The following is a 21,012-nucleotide window of genomic DNA, read 5'->3' as shown; positions in this document are numbered from 1 at the left end:
TATTCAATATCTTATAATTCCCTTTAATGAAAAAGAATATGAAAATTTGTATGTATATGCATGACTGGGACGTTGTGCTGTACACCAGAAATTGACACATTGTAACTGACTATACTTCAAAAAAATTAAATTTAATTTTAATAAAAAGAATATATGGATTTCTGGCATGGTAGTCTCATATTAGCTTCAAACAAAAATGTGTAAAGCTGTAGGTACAAGCTAGAGCCCCAGTGCTGTTGGAGGTTTGCTGATGCTAGGAAGGGCCTGGCTGGCATGGTACTCAGACCCTGGGAGAGCAGGCGGCCAGCTAATTCCACATAAGATTTGCCTTTGGTGGACCTAGACCTGGACCAGACACTTGCACATGCAGCCTCTGGTACAGAGAATAGAGTTAACAGACAGTCTGACTAGCCATACATTGCTTTCTTCAAAAGTCAGTATCTCTTTCGGAATAAACTGGCTTGTTTTGGAAATGAATTTTACATATTTACTAAAATATGAGAAATGCCAAGATTTGAACACAAAGAAACAGAATAGGTGAATAAGCCAACAACCAGTAAATACATTGAAATAATAATCGATGACATCTCCCTTTAAAATTTTTCCCAGCTCAGCTGGCTTTACACCCAAATTCTACCAGACCCACAAAATTGAGATTATTCTTGCATTACACAGATAGTCCAAGAAAATAGAAAAAGGAAAAACACTTACTCAGCTAATTTTATGACATTAGTGCAACTTTGATTCTAAAACAGTTGGTCCTTCTCTTTCACAATGATAAGCTGAAAATGTGAATAAAAAGCAGAATATGATAAGAATGAAAAGACAAACCCATCTTATTTATAAACACGCAAAAAGTAGTAACTAGCCAAACCTAATATTTTATTTAAAAATACTGAATAAACATTAATAGTAATTAAATTAATCGTAATTAACAGTAATTAAATGGAAAACCTAATAAGAGTTTGAAGAAAATTTCTCTAGTTTTGAAGATGTCTTGCTCAGTCTCTAGTAACTACAGAAACTTACTGTTCCCACGAAGTGAAGTGCAGTACAATTTACATGGCGTATCTCACAAAACAGATGCCAGCATCAGTGGCGCAGACAGTTGTCCAGAAGGAGAACGGCCTGCATCACACACGGAAGATGCTGCATGTCGGTGACCCCAGTGTGAAAAAGACCGCCGTCTCCCTGCTGAGGAATCTGTCTCGGAACCTTTCTCTGCAGAATGAAATTGGTGAGTCGGTGTGTCTGGTTGTAACGTGTACGTATTGGAAATCCAAGTGCAATAAAACGTCCTTATCGCTTTGTTTCCACAGTGATGAGCTGAAAGCGTCAATTAAAAGCAAAATGTGGTAAATAGAACTGGTTTTTGTGCGCCCAGGCATCAAGGGTGGGCTTTCTCGCTGGTCTCAAGCAGGATGTTTCTTAATGTCCAGCTTTTTTGTTGTTGTTGTTTTAATTACTACCAAAGAGAGATTAATTAACAAGATAGGTGACATATTTGATATTTTTCAGCCCTCGGGTGTGCCATGCAGTGAAGTCTTTTTAACCTGTGTCTTTCAGAATGTTCTCTGCATCTCCTGCTGTAAGCACCACTCTTCTAAAACATTGAACACAGACGCGCGCGCGCGCACGCACACACACACACAGTAGGTGTTTACTTCAGAAGCCTGGCCATTGTACTAGGAAAAAAATGGATGGACAGAGTATCACAAGAAGGAACCACTGAATGGAGCAGATTTGACATAGATGGTTTTGGAATAAATATTTGCTCCCTCTTTTGGAAGTCTGTGTGACTTTTTTTCTTTTTTGAATTAATTAATTTATTTTTTATTGAAGTATAGTCAGTTTACAATGTTGTGTCAGTTTCTGGTGTCCAGCACAATGCTTCAGTCATACATGAACATACAGTTTTTTTTCATACTCTTTTTCACCGTAAGCTACTGTAAGATATCGATTGTAGTTCCCTGTGCGGTGGAGTCTGTATTATAGACAGATGATAACTATGTTACACTATCAAATAATACAATTTTTCATTCATATTATTTATAAATGTGAATTAAATCAAAAACTATAAAATGAGATCAGATAGGAAGATAATGCTAAAAATAATCTTGCTTCCTAATGCTTCATAGATTAGTCATTTCTGACAATTTAAAATTCAGTTTTTCACAAAATTCTGGTAATAACTTTTTTAACGGATTGGATTATTTTGGAATACACACACAAACACATACACACACACACACACACACACCCCAGTACCAGAAGTCTGTGCTTGTGTTTTAATAAAGCCATTTCCAAAGACAGCCAGCAGCACGGCATTGAACAGGTGGTGGCATTGAACAGGTGGTGTCATACAGTGGTTTTGAGCCCATTATAAATGCAGAGGGCCTGGAAAGTTTTCAGTGAGTCTGAAAGAAACCTTGCCATAGGCAGTCTCAAAATTAGGAAAGTGCTTCCCTCATTGTCTTTTGGGACCTTTGTGCTGCACTTCAGGTCTATTATCCTTTGGCCTTTTTTCCTTCAAATGAAGTGTTGACTCCATCTTTAAAACATTGCTGATGAGAAAAGAAGTGATCGCTGCTTACAGCCTGTGCCCTCGGAGCGGAAATGCTCTTGTCAGGTTCTGCAGCCCTCCGCCTGCTGGGACAGTGCAGCGGTAGCCCCACAATTTATGTAAGATGATTTTGTTGCTGAAAGATCGGCCCCGTCCCTGATGAGCCAGATAACTCAGAGACCGGGGCTCGGAGCTTTGAAGAAAAGAGACAGCTTTCTTACTTTGCCCGGCAAAGGGGACTCCCAGCAGGGTGGTGCCTTCACAACTGTGAAGCCCCCTTGGGGATGGCGTGGGGTGGTTATACGGCCACAGCTCAAGCAATAAAGCGTCGATAACAATCAACAGAATCGTTTTCCCATCAGAAGACTCAGAGTGGCTCCAGGGGACCAGGCCTGTAGAGGCTGGTGGTTGTCGCTCTTTCCATCTCTGTATCTCGTAAGCACCCAAGGCATGGTCTTCTTGGCAATTCATGCTATTTTGTAAGGTGACAATCCTGTGACCTTCTCCCTGGAGAACGACTCAGAGACCAAGCATGATTATTACTTTCAATTACTGGAGTAAAGTAGAAACAGTCAGATCAATAGATACAATTTTAACAATGGGCCTGGAGCTGTGAGTAGCGGCCGGCCGGTCCGGTTTGTTGACCGCTCTAAGGGCAAGCGTAGGAATGAGCCGTCTGTTAGCCTAAGTGCAGCCATTTTATTATTCCTCCTTCAGTTTCACTGATAAACCTCCCCTCGTTTTAAAGACAGTAGTGAGAAGAGACAGTAGTAGAAGAGAATTGACAAGATAAATGCAATTTTTTCAGTCCCAGGTTGGCTTTATGTCAAATATATAATTGGAGTTTGAAGTTCCTGTCTTGTGTGTGTGTGCGCGCATGCACGCACAGAGGCTGAATGACCCTCTCTTACCACATTGCAGTATTTAATTTTGTTGGTGTAAACACTTACACTATTGTTCTACAAAAAACAGGCATAAAGTGTTAAAAACTTTCACTCTGTAACTCTCACTCCTCCTCAGACATAACCCCGAGCTTCAACCTTAACCTTGGTGTGTAGAAGTGGACATTCTTGTTGGTTGTGCAGAGGGAGGGGACGTGGGACCGTCTCTCAGCAGAGAGGGCTCTCAGGATGGGCTACCGGGCCTCCGCCAGCCGTCGCTGCGCCCTGCAGGGAGATGGACTGAGCGTTTTCTGTTGTGATTGTCTCACATTGTTTTCTTGCTGTTGACCTAAATTCAGCAACAGGAAAACTCAGGTTCTCAAGGCCTTTCATTGTGTGGTCTACCTTGTTAAAAGGAGGGAGCCTTCTGATAATAACTCACGTCTATGGAGAGCTTCCCGTGTGCAGGGCACTGTGGTACAGCCAGCACATGGTGACTCATTTAATGCCTCAAAACAAGCCTGTGGAGTAAATACTGTTATTATCCCATTTTACAGATTGGGAAAATGTAGCATGAAGAGGTTCAGTAGCTTGCCCAGATGGCACGGCCGTTAAGTGGCAGACAGGACTAAAACCAAAAAAGTGTATCTTCAGAGACTGAGCTCCGAGCTAACACGATGCTGGGGTGCTTCGACGACAGGAAAAAAGGAAGCGTGCAGGCCTTCGAGCAGGTCCTTCCTGTCCGTCAGACCCAGGTGTTGCCAGAGGAGGGCGTACGGCTCTGTTTGTTTTATTGAGTACCTCTCTGTCCTAGGCTTAGTGATCGCGGCCGGAGAGCCAGAAACGAATGCAGTAATTGTCCTCAAGGAGCCCACAGCCCCGTTTGGAATTCAGACAGGCACCCGTCAGAGCAGCGCAGTTCAAGGTGCCACATGAACTCAGATGAAGAAACAACAAAATTAGGCAGACGTAACTGTACGACCATGATAAACACAGCACTGAATTAAAGAGCTATGAGGAACCACAGAGGCAAGTTCTCTGTCTTTCAAGGAGAGTCCAAAGTAAAGGGGCAAAAAAAAGAAAACGTACGTGAGACGAATTTTGGCAAAATAGCAAGTGCAAATTCGTATTGCCCAAAATGTGTACCATAGGACAGGTTATAATATAATCATCAAATTAATACCTCTCTTGTTACTACAGAAAAAGGTAAACCAAAACCCTATAACCCAGAACTTATAGACATAGTGAAAAAATAGATTTTAAGTAGTTTCTTTCTCTTTTTTACTAATAGTGTTATTTTTGCATTAAAGAAACTTTCGGCAGTACAGGTAATTTTTAAAAATTACTTTTAGGTCACCATCAGCATTGTTGTCGGAAAACAAGTCCTATTAATATTTTAGCATATTTCTTCTCAGGTTTCTTGTGTGTATTTTTTCCCTAATGTTACAATAATATGTATTCTTCATATAAATAAGCACACTGATCTTTTTCACATAGAATATTAACATATATTTTTCTTATTATTATACGTGGTTCATAGATATGTTTGGGGAGGCACAATATTCTTGGCAGATGTTTTATGGTTAATCATATTTCTATTGGGATGTTTAAGCTTTTTATAGTTTTTCATTTACGTATAGTACTATAATAAAGATCTCTGCTTTTTCCATTTTTAAAGTGATGTCTTTAGGATAAATCCTCAGAAGTGGGAATACTGAATCAAAGAATGTGAAAATTTAAAAAAATTTTTTGACATTGCTATCAAATTGCTTTCTGCAAAGACTTCCAGTGCACGGAGCACAGAGTACCATCTTTTTAAAAATCAATTTTTTTAATTTGAGGATTTGAGAGGTTGTATCTTTCCATATGTTTGTTAACCAAATGTTTCTTCTTAAATGTTCTTTACCCAAAATGTTACTGGGATCTTGAGATTAAGGAACAATCTTTTTAATCAAGGATTCTTTTTTTCTTTCACTTTGTAGCCAAAGAAACGCTGCCTGATTTGGTTTCCATAATTCCCGACACAGTCCCAAGTACTGACCTTCTCATTGAAACTACAGCCTCTGCCTGTTACACGTTGAACAATATAATCCAGAACAGTTACCAGAATGCACGGGATCTTCTAAACACTGGGGGCCTGCAGAAAATTATGACCATAAGCGCAGGTGACATGTAAGTCCTTTAGCATCTGCCTGTCGGTTGTCTCCTCATCCCACCACCACCACCCCCCCCCACTCCTAGATGTAAGTAACGGGGTTGTGAATGTCCCGTCATCCGGTGCCGTGAGGCAGCACGGCCAAAAATAAGACTGTAGAGCAGGGCCAGTCCTTAGGGAATCAGGCAAGTGAAAAACTGAATCCTCCAAGCCAAATAGGTGCTCATTCTCTTCTACAATATAGAAGTAGTCGAACGCCATAGCTTCCCTGAGTGGTGCATTCCAGCATTTTATTGACCTGCTGAATTATTTCCCAGAGCCACAGCTGTGATTTAAGAAGAGATGAATGTAGGCAAATTGGAGTCCCGTGGACGGAATGCCCTCTTCACTTAACCAGTGAAGCCAGTGTCACCCCAAGTGATGGCACAAGAAGTAGGAGGCAGCACAGGAAGAAATTCTTGCCTTCTCATTTTTCCCTGTCATGTCTTTTCCATCTCTTATTCTCTTTTGAGAATAGAAGGCTTAATGCATGTAAGTCATCCTACATCCCTGTCTCTGTCTTCCAAATATTCCCATTTAAAAAAGGGGGGGGGGGATGGGAAAGAGAATGAAAAACATTGTGTAACCAAATTATCACTATTAGTTATTTAAAGTGATGGGATCCTAAGAAAAGAAATGTTATTATAGCCCAGTTCTAATGATTTGCAAAGCAAACAGACATCACCTGTAGGGGACAAATGTGTGTTGGCTGCACAGAGCTAGCGGGGGAGCCTGTGGCATCCTGGCATGGACACACGGCCCCGCCCCCACAGCCCCAGCCCGTCTGGGCCCCTTGTGCTCTGCAGTCCCCCTCTGGCAAAGCGCACAGGGAAGGAAGGCCGCATGCAGTGTCACACGATTAAAAGGAGACCTAGGTCAAAATGGCGGTTTCCCCAGAGCAGGGAGGCCGTTATTGTTCCCCGACAGCAGTTGCTCAGCCCTTGTGGAAAGAATGCATCAGTGGTGCAGAGCAGAAATGGCAGTTCTCAGTAGTCATCCCAGCTTCTCAGCAGACCTTCATAAGACAAGATGACTTTAATTATTTGAGTTTTCAGACATCATAAGCACATGGGAATATAGCATCCCTTTTGGAAACTTCTTGTGGCTTAGCGAAATATGGGAGTGTGCTCTGCTGTTACTTCTTTGTTGTACTGAGTGTCCATTTGTGAGCCGGTCCTCACGGGCCTTGTCCCCTCCCCCCCCAAAAAAAAGTTAACAAGGAACTTCTAACAAATGTGCGCACTGCCGCCCCTTCCTGGCTAGAGTGTGGCGTCCTAACCCGTAGTTTGTGGGCCAGCCTGACGACCAAGCACCATTTACATTTCATCTTTGAATAAATGAGTTCCTACTGCCAAGCAACCAACCTACGAACAGACTTTACCACCACACCGCCCTCACAATTTAAGAACCTTTTCCAATTGTAAATACTAGAGATCCATAACTTTCATGGACTTACCGGTACTTCAGTTATTAGCGACTCCGGAAAGTCCCTCGGGTCCTAAAAGGAACTCTGTAAGGTGCAGGTTTGGCTTGCCCGCCCTGTAAGGCTGGCCTGGAAGAGAAGGTCTTTCGGCTGATGAGCGAGCCCAGCCTGGGTACGAAGCTGCTCCGCAGCTTGCGCGCTTTGTTCTTGGTTGCGTCCTTACCAGCTCCTAGGACAGGAAAAATAAAATCTTTGTTTCTCTGTTAAAAGCAAAAATGCAGCCAAGTGTTAATTCAAGTGATGGAAGAGAAAGAGATGTCAGAACGCACTGATCCTTAGCCAGAAACAGGAAGTTTAAGAAAAATTTCAAAGCAGAACATCAGGAACTCAGTACAATCTCACTTCAGCGGTGACTTGGATTTCTAACGGGAACACATTCTTCATCTGCTGTCTCCAGAAATAAAGAAATTTTGAAACTGCTTTACCAAATACTCCAGCAAGAATTTATTTTATTATTCTTTATTTATTTTATTATTATTTTCTATTTATTATTATTAATTTGAAAAAGCTACATTACTCCTTTCATGGAGTCACTAAGAGTGTATATATTTTTAAGTCATACTTTTCATATGTTTGTATTTTTAAAATGTGCATTATAAGTATACAAATATATTTACATTCTATAAGTATATAACATATTTTTAAAAATTGTATTCTATAAATCAAGGATTTGTAAAAGTCTTAAGAATGTATTCCTTATAAATATCCAGAATTTGCTCTATAAACTATTTATTTGTTAGCCCTTTGCTAGTGGTTTAAAAAGATTTAAAAACAAAAACAAAAACAAACACCCACGTGGCCCTTGGCCTCCCGAGGCTCACCGTGATGAGTGGCCTGACTTAATGAATGGCTACTGAGCGACAGCAATTAAAGATTTCCGGGCCGTCCAAAGGCAGCGTGGAGAACCCTCCTACATTCTCCCTCATCTCAGAAAAATGTCCATTTCTTCGTTTCAGCTCTGCCTCCAACAAAGCAAGTAAAGCGGCCTCTGTTCTCCTGTATTCCCTGTGGTCGCACGCAGAGCTGCACAGCGCCTACAAGAAGGTAAGGATGCTGGAAAGAGCCAGGTGATAATGCCCTGCTTGACTCGGCCCTGGTGAGAAGTCACTACAAACTGCGTTTTCTTGTCTGAAAAATGTTGTTAAAGTTCACATTTCTGTTTGCTTGTTCCCAAGGCTCAGTTTAAGAAGACAGATTTTGTCAACAGCCGGACTGCCAAAGCCTTCCACTCCCTTAAGGACTGAGGAAAGTGAAGAACGTGGAGCCTCCCCCTTCTCAGTCACCAAAAAGCCCCGAAGGAAAACACCTATTTTTCTACTTCCCCTCCCAGTGAACCGCAAGAAAGCATGCCCTGTTTGTATCTTTTTCTATTCCCATGGCCCCCAGGATCCAGAAAACAAATGATCAGAATATAATTTATTAAGTCTTCCAGAAGACTTCTACAGGTTTGCCACCAGTAGACCCAGGCTCAGTTTCACCCTCTGCAAATAGTGGTCTTTGTCATCAGGGCTGACGGTGCATGGCGTCCTGGAACCAAAAGGTGAATCCATGTGGAATGGACATTGACAGAATAAATAAGGGAAGAAGCTGTTGTATGACTAGGATTTTTTTTAAAGTCTGATCTACATCTGTTTTCCTGTTCTGGTTCCCATGTTTTGTCACTCACATGCATGTTGTTTCACCATTGAGCCGTGAGTGTGTTGTTCTGCAGTGTTGAAAACAGAAAAATGGAAATGAGATAATACTTGTTGAGTTTATCTGGAAGAAAATTTAAATGGCAAAATCATTTGTTTGTTTATTTTGTGCTTGTTTTTATCCTCTTGATTTTTTTTTTCTCTGATTTTCAATGAACTTAAGAAATTTAGATCACAGAGCACGCATGACTGTAAGAAAAAGAAATTGAAGGGAAGTGATCATTGCAAGTGTAAAAATCTTTTCCACAGAGAAAGACAACTATGGCTGTGAAATTCGGTGTTCCCTCTAAATTCTGAATAAGTGGGATTTTTGCTCAAGAAATTATTTCACCTATTTAACACCACCATTAAATGCAAGTCTGTTCTGACACTACCGTTCAGTGTAATTTGTTCCCTGGATTGGCTACAAAGGGAACCCGGGCCTCTCACACTGCTGGACCAGCCAGGGCCCTGAAAACACAGCTCCTTTTAATGAGTTAACATTATCAACCAGCCCTACTTTGCCCAACGTTTAAAAAGTAATACAGAACCACTAAGTCTCGTATGACCTTGCTCAAGCCATTATTTTAAGTCAAGAAAGTGCTCAAGAATTAAAATGAAGTTACACTGAGGAAGAATGTGTCCGGCCCACCCAGAAATGATGTGAGAAATAGTCACGTTTAAAAGTTGACAGCATCACCTATTGAAAGGACTCTAAATTAAGTGTTACTTTAACTGGGCTGTGATTAATACCATTCAGATAGAATTAGTCTTCTTAACTATAATTTGTTATGTTTTGCTTTTTTAAAAAAAATCTAACAATATTTGTTACAGAAAGTCAGAAGGAAAAAAATCCTTCAGCTCCTTTTGGCCAAAAAAAGTATAAGAAATAAATTGCCACTTTCAATTTGAATGTGTACTTAAGTCTTTATTATGTTTAGAACTTAAAATTTTTTCAATTTTAAAAGCTCGATGAAGAGAACCTAATTTAAAATGAAATTATTTAAATACAAATTTTTAAAATAGTGAAGAGAGAAACTATCTTTTTTCAGAGTCTGATAAGCATTTGGAGTCTATTTATTCCTCCAAGTAATTAATGTATATTCAAAAAGTTTCTGTGTTTTTAAGGCATTAGTAGAGCCTTCAATAATATTAAACACAAAATAAGGCAAAAGTAACACTGCTTGCATTGGGATCTGTGTCCATTTTGGTTTATTTATGTATCTTGGTTTATGTGGTATGAGGGACATGACATTTGAGGATTTGACCTTTTAAGTTTCAACTTTAATTCCTGAGTTTAATACTTTGTAGCTGCTTATGTTTATTCCTAATCAGTCCTAAATCCTTTACCAAGAAGCACTTCCTATGAGAAAGATGGGGCCAGCTAGCCACTGGCCCATGTGAAAATGGAGGGACATGCGAGTAAGTTAGCTCTGGTCACATTTTGGTAAATTGAGTGGCTCTGTGACCGTGAAAAGATGGGCTTTGTTTGATCCCCGTGTCCTGCTCTGTCCACTCTGCTTACAAAAACCTGAGCACTTCTGAGGGAGGTCCTTAGATGATTGAATGCCAGTTTTGATCATAGGTCCGTACACAAGCTTTTTCTCTTTTCTGTGTCCCAGACTGGACATTCATCAGAGGAACAGGCGGGCTCGGCTGGGCCTTTGCGTTTATTTGAGCTGAGAGTCTTAAAGGGCTTGCTGCCTTGTGAAGAATTCTTGATGGTTTTCTGGAATATGAGAGGCTGCTGTCCTGGGTTTCTGTCAACTGGAAACATTTGTTTATACTTGATGGAAATAACCAAAAGGTTATCTGACAAGATAGAGGGAAGATTAATGTGTCAAAGGGGCAAAGCAGCAGCATGAGTAGATAAACCACTTCAAAAGCAATTTAATCGTCTTATGAAGAAGCAATTCCTTAGTAGAAAGAAGGAAATGGGGGGGGGTGGAATGTATATTCTTAAGTATGTGTGTATATATATAACTTATATGCTATAGTTATACGTGAAATTTCCTCTAAAGAAGATACATAATGCAGATCTTGCACTGAAGTGAGGAGGACTTGAGTACGTGTGTACTTTGAACAGAATTGCAGAATCTAAGGATTAGGAGGGAATTTAGGGGGCATCTGGTCAGGTCCTCTTTCAAGTGTCTTCCTGCAGCAGAAAAGATTCAGTTCTTATTAAAGTGACAGAGAAGAAAAATACGCAATCATTCATTCAACTAATGCCCAGCATGCCCCCGTAACTGGTGCACCTTGAGACTCAGTAATGGTTGCATTTTATTTATTGTGGGAGGGGAAACGGATTAAAAAGGAAGCAAGCTCTTCAAAATAAAATTCTGCTTTAGGTTTAACATTTTACACGTAGTGCCACTGAGGGTTTCATCTCTTTCAAAATAAACTTCAATCTTGTAAGGACTGTAATTAAAAGGAAAACTCCCTTGTTAATGATCTGTTCAGGAAAGAGACCGAAATGCCACACGCTGGCACGGGAGTTGTTGACAGTATGATAAGGGAAGGTATTCTGAAAGCCGTCTGGGAGACACAGGTAAGAACCCAGCAATGCTCAGCCTGGAAGAAGGGTGTTGTGTTACCTATCATTAAATATCTGAAAAGCCCACGGTACAGAAGCCCTCACAGTCTCCCTCTGACCATGGAGCACAGACCAGGGTCGGTAGGTGGAGGCTTGTGGGACTGGCTTTGACTGAACGAGAGTGCGCATCTACTGACCACTTCTCCCAGCCTTTTCATGAAGTAACACCTTTTTCTTCTTTAACACCTTATTGTGGCATGCTTCCTGCACAGTAAACTGCACATATTTCAGGTGTACAATCTGATGGATTTTGATAGCTGTACACACCCATGAAACCACCACCACACTCAAGATACCTAACATTTCCATCACTCCCCAGGAGGTGCAATTTTCAAATTCCCAATTTATCACTTCCCACTCCTTTTATCCCCTGGCAACCATAAGTTTCTTCTTTATGTCTGTGAGTCTGTTTCTCTTTTATAGATAAGTTCATTTGTTTCCTTTTTTTTTTCTTCAGATTCCACATATAAGTGATACAGTATTTTTCTTTCTCTTTCTGGCTTCGCTTAGAGTGATGATCTCCAGCTCCATCCATGTTGCTGCAAATGGCATTATTTTATTCTTTTTTACGGCTGAGTAGTATTCTGTGTGCGTGTGTGTGTGTGTGTGTGTGTGTGTGTGTGTGTGTATACACCACATCTTCTTTACCCAGTAATCTGTTGATTTACATTTACATTTTACACGTGAAAATAACCAGAAGCAGAGAAAGGTTCAGTCGCATCCCAAAGTTACATAGCTAGAAAGGCCAAATGAACCCAGCTGGGATGGTTGCTTATGGGGGGGGGGGGGGTTCCCTGGGAACCAAGGATGAAAGACTGGAGATGTGGGGCTCTCTTTGGCGAGTTAAGAAGACAGTCCGACATAATGGTTAAGAGGACTGATTCTAGAACGAGCCAGCCTAAACTCAGTCGTGACTGCTCCACTTTCGAGCGGGGGTAAGTTTCTTAATTTCTCTGAGCCTCAACTTTCCTTATCTGTTGTATGTGAATGGTAGTAGTGGTTACCTCATTGGATTGTTTTGAGGATTGAGTGTTTTCATAATTACAAAGCATTAAAGCAGTGTGCAGTATGTACTCGATAAATGCTAACTAAAGTTGTTTGGAGTTCCCTGGTTTGGGGGACAAAGCTCTTCTTTCTTTAATCCATCTCTTTTCAGATATGAGTGGTGTAGTTAAAACCCCCAACCTTCCCCCCAGCCACCCATTTTACACACACACACACACACACACACACACACACACACACATACACACTGACCCATCCCTCAGACGGCCGGTAGAAATGAAAATAAACATGGCCCAGACAAATGATTCTGAATGTCTGTTCTTTGCGGGTATTTATAAGTGTTATGTGAAAAGAAGTATCACACACTTCAGTAAGTTTGAGAAGGGCTGAGTTATACAAAAATTGAAAGGACCCGGATTACAGGGCGGGTAGAGTATGTCGCCTGTCACAAACCTTTTGTCTGAATCAGTAAACCCCTTTTTTCTTAAATGACTCCTGAAACTGTGCTTCTGTTGTAAACACTGTGACCAGCCATGATCTAAGCCATAGGCAAGAGGGCAAAAGTTATCTTTTCACGGTCTAGCCCAGCTCATCGCCTGGACCAGCAAACCACACCTGGAAGTAGTAAACCATACCTAGCTTAATCCTGGTTTAGTGAAATCTGCAAACCAGCAGTTTCAATAGATTGAAGACTAGTCCCTGAACATTTTCTCATTCGCATCCAGAGTGCCGCTCATCTGTGAACGAGAAAATGACTCCGGAGGTACATACTAGCCCAGAGAAGCAGACTGAGGCAGCGACAGACATTCCTACCTCTGGCTGAGCAGACTTCCTCATAAGTCTCGCTTCAAGAGACAGTTAAGTCTCTTGGAAGCCTGCATTTCACCTGTAGGCTGCTAACACACAATACCTCTGTCAAGGAATAAAAATCAAGCCCAAACAGTTGCAGATTTTCTTAGAACCGTAGCAGGATGTTTCTCCCAGTAACAATGAGTTTTTTGGATGTTTTTGTGCTTTAGGAAGCTAGGGATCTCCATTTTCAGTTAGGATGTCTTTCAACCTACATGTATTGAGCATTTACTCCTGGAACTGAGGACCAATGAGATGCACCTTTCTGAGGAACCACTCACAGATCATGAAACTGACTTCCCTGTGACGTTTTCACAGTTCACAGTGCCCTTTGCTTCACCTGGGAAATAAAGAGTTCCAGGTGATGGTTAAGGCACTCTGGACCCACCCAGGTCTTCTGGAATAGAGAAAGATCTCTCATAAAGAAATGTTAGAGTGAGAAGCAAAGAATTATTGAGACGATACCTTCATTTTTAGCCAGAAGGAGTTAAGTCAGAGTTGACAGCCTCTGATAGGAATGTATGAATATCTTGTAATAACCTTCAATGAAAAAGAATATGAAAAAAAATATATATATATACATGAATGCCTGGGACATCATGCTCTATACCAGAAGTTGACTCATTGTAACTGACTACAATTTTTTTTAAAGTCCATGAAAATTCCAATATTTAGAAAATTGGCAAAATTTATTTTCCTCAGTTTGTTTCTTTTACCCCTTGCTCTAATTAGAGATTTTTGCAGCTCCTAATTTTAAAAAATACATAAGTAATCTATTTTAGTGGGTATTGTCAAAACAGCTTTATAAAGAATTGTGTGTGGACATGTTAAGTAGCATATTAACATAGTCCCACTTTTAGTGACTCATACCTAAAGTGACCCATTTCCTCATCTCATCTTCTATTTCTCCTGTTACAGTTTATCACTTTAAGACGCTTCTTTTGTATCTGAGTAGCAAAAATGTTTAACTCAAAATGTCTTAGGCCATAAGTGTTTTTATCTCATGTAACACAAAAGGTGTAGGCTCAGGTTTGGTTATTTAGCAGTTCACTGAAGTCATCAAGAACCCAGATTCCTTTCATCTTCCTGCTCTACCATCCTCACTTTGTTAGGTTTTGATTTCTTCACGTTGACAAAATGGTTGCAGCAGCTCCAAACATCCCATCTTTACAGAGCCATATCCAAAGACCAGAAGAGTAAACACTCCTTTCTTACCTCCCTTTTTTTCAATAAAGAAAATTTTACCAGAAGCCTCCATCAGACATCTCTCATTTCATATTGCCCAGAATTACATCACACATCCATTCCTAAATCAGCTCCTGGTGAGAAAAGTGAAACTACTAGTCCTTTCTTAAACCAGTCATATTTCACCCAAGGCTGGGGCTACCTTCCTGGAGACTCACAGGTGGGGAATACTTGAGCAAAGTTATTTATTCCATTCTATTGAGCAAGGAAAAGGGAGGCTGCAGGATAGTCAACCAACATTGCCTGCCCGATGTAGGGACACTCAAAGAAAATAAGAATTCAATATTTTTGAGCAAACTGACTTCATCACCTGGCCTATTAGACAACTGTTCTTTCAAATGCAGCAGGTGAACGAGCAAGGGTTTCCACTGTGGCTGTTGCACTGCATTTAGGACAAAGTCCATGAAAATTTATGGTTAAAGAATGATGAGAGAGCTGGGAACTGCATTATGATTTCAAGGAGAATAATGAAGATGAAAAAAATGATGCTCAATTAAACTACGCGTGCTATAAAGTCATTTCAGAAACTGCTATGGGGGGTGGGTACAGCTCAGTGGTAGAACACATGCTTAGTATGCACAGGGTCCTGGGTTCAATCCCAAGAACCTCCATTTAAAAAAAAAAAAAAAAAAAGACTATGCCTTTTTTTCATTCTCTCCTTTACTTGATCTACCATTCCTCACCTTTAACTACTAATTATGGAACACGAGTTGTGCCATCATTGACCAAATTATCTTGGAAAGAAGCTGGCTTGAGCGTGAGTTGGTCAGATAATCTCCATTTACTTCCATGAGACATCAGTTTAGCTGAGTAGAGAGAATTTGGATTTTAGATTCTGACTTTACCTCTCAATGGCTGTGTGACTCTGGGGGTTAGTTTAACTTTCTGAGTGTTGATTTTACCTCATCGGTAAAACGCAGTTGATAATTACTGATTATAGGATTGTTGAGGGGATAAAAAGAGATGATGTTTTCAAAAATGCCCGCCTCCTAGGCACTTGGAGGTAGTGATTACTTCCTCCCTCTTGCAGATCTGGCTGCTGCCCAGGGGTCCCCAGGCTTCAACTTCTGCCTTCAGTTTTATTCCTCTGCTTTTCACAGTGTCCCAGGGGTCATCTTAGAGCAAAAAGCAAACTCCCTGGGGGCAAAACAGATACGAGAGAGGAGGGAAATCTTCCTGCTGAATCTCCTTGCCCCCTTCAGCCCTTCCTCACACCTCCAGGTTTCACTTGCTGTTTTCCTGCTGACCTGAAATCCACAATGCTTGGCCCTTGTCCTGTCCATTTTTACACCAAACTCCATCTTCCTGAAGAAGCTAAGTCAGGGGAAACTTCCAGGATCACAAAATGAAAGGACTCCCCTCCTGTCTGCTAGGGTTGCGTCATGAGATGTGTTCTTGCTAATCCAGGTGGAAATACTGAGTATGTTTTCCTATTAAAATAATTTGTCCTACCCAGGGCAAGTAATGTGTAAGATCATCCAGACAGTAAAGCTTAATTTCCTTTTCTGAAACAAATTAAAGTGATTTTTTTTGAGAATATTCTGATACCCTTCAAAAGTAAATGTTTTATGTTTGTATGAAAGGTAGGTGTGGCATAGACTGGATTTTTAACAGAACATGTGGCACCCAGCATGAAGACTATATTTCGCTGCCTCACTTGAAACTGGATGAAGGATTATGACTAAATGCTGCCAATGAGGTGGAAGTGAAGTGTAATCCATCAGCTCCTTAAAACCTTCCTTAAAAGACAGCAAAGAGGATAGAAATTATTTCAAGCATCTTTTCTGACCACAATGCCATGAAACAGAAATCAACTACAGAAAAACAAAAGAGGAAAAAAACACAGCATGGAGATTAAACAACAAGCTACTAAAAGAATTAATGGATCAATGATGAAGTCAGAAAAGAAATTAAAAAATACTTTGAGACAAATGGCAATAAAAACACAACCACACAAACTCTATGGGATGCAGCAAAAGCAGTCCTAATAGGGAAGTTCATAGTGATACAGGCCTTCCTCAGAAAACAAGAACAATCTCAAGTAAACAATCTAATTTTCCACCTAAAAGAATTAGAAAAGGAAGAGCAAACAAAACCAAAAGTCAGCAAAAGGAAGAAAATAATAATGATCAGGGAGGAAATAACATAAAGATTAAAAAAAAATAGAAAAAATGAATTAAACCAAGAGCTTGTTTTTTGATAAATAAAAAACAAAACTGACAAACCTCTGGCCAAGGTCACCAAGAAGAAAAGAGAGAGAACACAAATAAACAAAATAAGAAATGAAAATGGAGAAATTATAACCAATACCACAGAAATACAAAATATCATAAGAGAATACTATGAACAACTATATGGAAAAAAATTGAACAAAGTAGAAGAAATGGACAAGTTTCTGGAAACATCCATTCCATCAAGACTGAATCAAGAAGAAATTGACCACTTGAACAAACCAATCACTAGAAATGAAACAGAATCAGCAATAAAAAAAACCTCCCTGCAAACAAAAGTCCAGGACCAGATGGCTTCACGGGGGAATTCTACCAAACAAACAAACAAGAGCTCATACTGATCCTTCTCAAATTCTTTGAAAAGATCGAAAAGGAGGAAGTACTCCAAAACTCATTCTATGAGGCCACCATAACCCTAATACCAAAATCAGACAAACACTACCAAAAAAAAAAAAAAAATTACAGGCCAATATCACTGATGAATGTAGATGTAAAAATCCTCAACAAAATATTAGCAAATAGAATCCAACAACACATAAAAAAGATCATACACCATGATTCATCCCAGGGACACAAGGATGATTCAATATACACAAGTCACATCCACAAAAGGAAGGACAAAAATCACATGATCATCTCAATAGATGCAGAAAAGGCATTTGATAAAATTCAACACCCACTTATGATAAAAGCTCTTACCAAAGTGGGTACTGAGGGAACATATCTCAATATAATAAAAGCTATCGATGACAAACCTGCAGCCAGCATAGTACTCAATGGTGAAAAGCTGAAAGCCTTCCCACTAAAATCTGGAACAAGATAAGGATACCCACTCTCACCACTTCCATTCAACATAGTATTGAAAGTCGTAGCCACAGCAATCAGGCAAGAAAAAGAAATAAAAGGGATCCAAATTAGACGAGAAGAGGTAAAATTGTCACTATATGTGGATGACATGATGCTGTATATAGAAAAGCCTAAAAGCTCCCCACAAAAACTACTAGAGCTGATAAAAGAATTCGGCAAGGTAGCAGGATTAGCATACAGAAATCAGTGGCATTTCTTTACACTAACAATGAAATATCAGAAAAGCAAAGAAACAATCCCTTTTAAAGTTGCATCCAAAAAAATAAAATACTTAGGAATAACTCTGACCAAGGAGGTGAAAGACTTATACGTGAAGAACTACAAAACATTGACTAAGGAAACTAAAGATGACTTAAAGAATTGGAAAGCTATCCCATGCTATTGGGTTGGAAGAATCAATATTGTTTAAATAACCATACTGCCCAAGGCAATCTACAGATTTAATGTAATCCCTGTCAAACCACCCAAGTCATTTTTTACAGAACTAGAATAAGCAATCCTAAAATTTATATGGAATCACAAAAGACCCAGAATTGCCAAAGCAATACTGAAGAAAAAGAAGGAAGCTGCAGGAATAACAGCCTTCAGACAATATTACAGAGCTACAATCATCAAAACAGCTTGGTACTGGCATAAATACAGACATACGGATCAACGGAACAGAATAGAGAAGCTAGAAATAAATCCTCAGACCTATGGTCAATTAATTTTTGACAAAGGAGGCAAGAATATATAATGGAGAAAAGATAGTCTCTCCAATACTGGTACTGGGAAAGCTGGACAGCTACATGTTAAAGAGAGAAATACAACATTTTCTCACACCATATATAAAAATAAACTCAAAATGGATTTAAGAACTAAATGTAAGACTGGAAACAATAAAATTCCTAGAAGAAAACATAGGCAGAATACTCTTTGACATAAATCATTGCAATATTTTTTTGGATCTGTCTCCAAAAGCAAATTAAATAAGTGGGACCTAATTAAACTTAAAAGCTTTTGCACAGCAAAGGAAACCATTGGAAAAATAAGGAGACAACCCACTAAGTGGGAGAAAGTATTTGCTACTGATATGACCAATACGGGGTTAACATCCAAAATACACAAACAGCTCATACAACTCAACATCAAGAAAACTAACAACTCTACTAAAAAGTGGGCAGATGATCTGAATAGATGTTTTTCCAAAGAAGACATACAGGTGGCCAACAGTCACTTTTAAAAACGCTCAACATCGTTAATCAGAGAAATCAGAGAAATGCAAATTAAAACCACAATGAGGTTATCACCTTACACCAGTCAGAATAACTATCGTCAAAAAGACCGCAAATCACAAATATCAGCGAGGAGGTGGAAGAAAGGGAAATCTTGTGCACTGATGTGGGATTGTAAATTGGTACAGCTGGTATGGAAAAATAGTATGGAAAAGCCTCAAAAAATTAAAAAAAAAAAAAAAACTACTATATGATCCAGCAATTCCACTTCTGGGGGTATATCCAAAGAAAATGAAAATGCTAGCTTAAAATTTTATATGCACCCCATGTTCAGAGCAGCATTATATACAATAGCCAAGACATGGAAACAACTTAATGTCCATCAGTGGATAAATGGATAAAGAAATATAGATAGATTGATAGATAGATAGATCATACACACACACACACACACACACACACACATATATATGTAATGGAATATTATTCAGCCATGACAAATGAGGAAATTCTACCATTTGTAACAACATGGATGAACCATAAAGGCATCATACCAAGTGAAATAAGTCACACAGAAAGGCAGAGTATATTATCTCACTTAAATGTGGAATCTCAAAAAAAAATCATAGAAAAAGAGATCAGACTTGTGGTTACCACAGGCAGAGGTTCTAGGGAGAGGAAATTGTAAGAAGGTGGTAAACAGGTACAAACTTCCAATTATAACATAAATAAGTACTAGGGATGTAATGTACAACATGATGGCTGTAGTTTACAGTTCTGTGTGATACACAGGGAAGTTAAGAGTACACCCTATGAGTTCTCATTGCAAAAAGAAAATTTTTTCCCTTCCTCTTTTTTTTTTGTTGTTGTATCTTTATGAGGAGATGAGTGTTAGCTGAACCTATTGTGAGAATCATTTCACAAAATACGTAAATCAAACCATCACGATGTACACCTAAAACGTATACAGGGATGTGTATCAATTATTTCTCAGTAAAATTAGAGTCATTTAACTTTGTGAGCAATGGCAGAAGGCAAACTTAATAATGGTCTTCAGGCTTGAAAGTTCTTTGCCAAACAGAGTAACAACAATTTTGAATCACTCTTGTGTGCTGAACAAGAAAACTCCCCTTCTGAGTGCTCGGTGTCAGCAAATACACCTGTTACTTTTCCTTATGGCTCTTTTGCCTAAAATATTCTGTCGTCCTTATCTGTAGTTTTCTTGGTCTGTACATTAACCAATGTTTATTGGCCTTCTCAGTGTAAAGCTATTCATCATGAAAGAGTAAATTTCTAATCTGCTTCCCTCTTGTACTGCTGTATTATGAAATACAAAGATAATTATAAAGAACGTGGGTGTGTGAGCTCTATGCTGAAAGCCTGCATTTTCACAGCCAGGAGGACCCTTGTCAAAGGGTAGTTCTGGGGCTAAAATGAGAACTCAGTCTGAGACCTCCAATAGGAGACCTTCTCTGTTGACTAATGAGAGGGCTGACGAAGCCACACGCCAGCAAGGGCTTGAGAACTCTTCCGTCATTTCACTCAGGATCCTGGAGACGGGGAGCAAAAAAGAGTCCACATACCTGTCATGCAAGTCACCAAGGCCTGCCACCTCATTCCTGCCACATATGAGTCATCAAGACTGCCAGCGTGCTCAGTGACTGAGAGGGAACGAAGGCTCTAGTCAAAGGTGGCTGCATAAAACAATAAAGTGCATAAAATGCATCCACCTTTGCCAAACGTATTACACACATTATTGCTTCCAGCGTTGTCAATAAAAACGCCACGAAGAAGACACTACTCTCACTATATTCCACAGGAGGCAGCTGAAACTCAAAACGGCCAAGTGACGTGCTCAAAGTCGCAGCCAGAAAGAAATTGAGCTGAAAATCAAGACCGTGTTTGTCTTCTTAACTGTACGGCATGGCTTCCCCCATGCAGAGGGAGTCTAATCGGAGCCCTGGGTCAGGAACTCTTCTAGGGCTGGACAGAGGCTGCAGGAATCCGCACGCCTCTGCTCTCACAGGAAGGAAGTACCCGGTTATCATGGCTTCTAACCGCAAAGCAGAGATTTAAAAGCAGGTGTGGAGTTACTCCTCGCCTGAGGGCCCCCTGCAAAATTCAAACCCTGGGTAAGCAGGTCAGAGAGAAGAATTAAAGCCTCCCAGGTCAAGGCTCGTGGATAAGTATGCAGGTCAGCACGCGGGGGCCGAA

The 21,012-nt window shown here is 40.0% G+C and overlaps 1 protein-coding gene across 1 annotated transcript in view; it reads left to right on the top strand.

The window, feature by feature from the left end:
- Positions 1 to 9,972, top strand: part of PKP2 (plakophilin 2) — a 75,072-nt gene extending 65,100 nt beyond the window's left edge. Inside the window, exons 10-13 of the mRNA XM_031443813.2 lie at positions 1,084 to 1,237; positions 5,427 to 5,616; positions 8,078 to 8,165; positions 8,297 to 9,972. Coding sequence (XP_031299673.2) covers positions 1,084 to 1,237; positions 5,427 to 5,616; positions 8,078 to 8,165; positions 8,297 to 8,365 — 501 coding nt within the window. The 3' untranslated portion in view covers positions 8,366 to 9,972. The remainder of the gene's footprint in view (positions 1 to 1,083; positions 1,238 to 5,426; positions 5,617 to 8,077; positions 8,166 to 8,296) is intronic.
- The last annotated feature ends 11,040 nt before the right edge of the window (positions 9,973 to 21,012 follow it).

Source organism: Camelus dromedarius, chromosome 25, assembly GCF_036321535.1.
Source record: "Camelus dromedarius isolate mCamDro1 chromosome 25, mCamDro1.pat, whole genome shotgun sequence".
In the NCBI taxonomy this organism is placed as follows: Eukaryota; Metazoa; Chordata; class Mammalia; order Artiodactyla; family Camelidae; genus Camelus; species Camelus dromedarius.
This window is presented reverse-complemented; position numbering and strand designations above follow the sequence as displayed.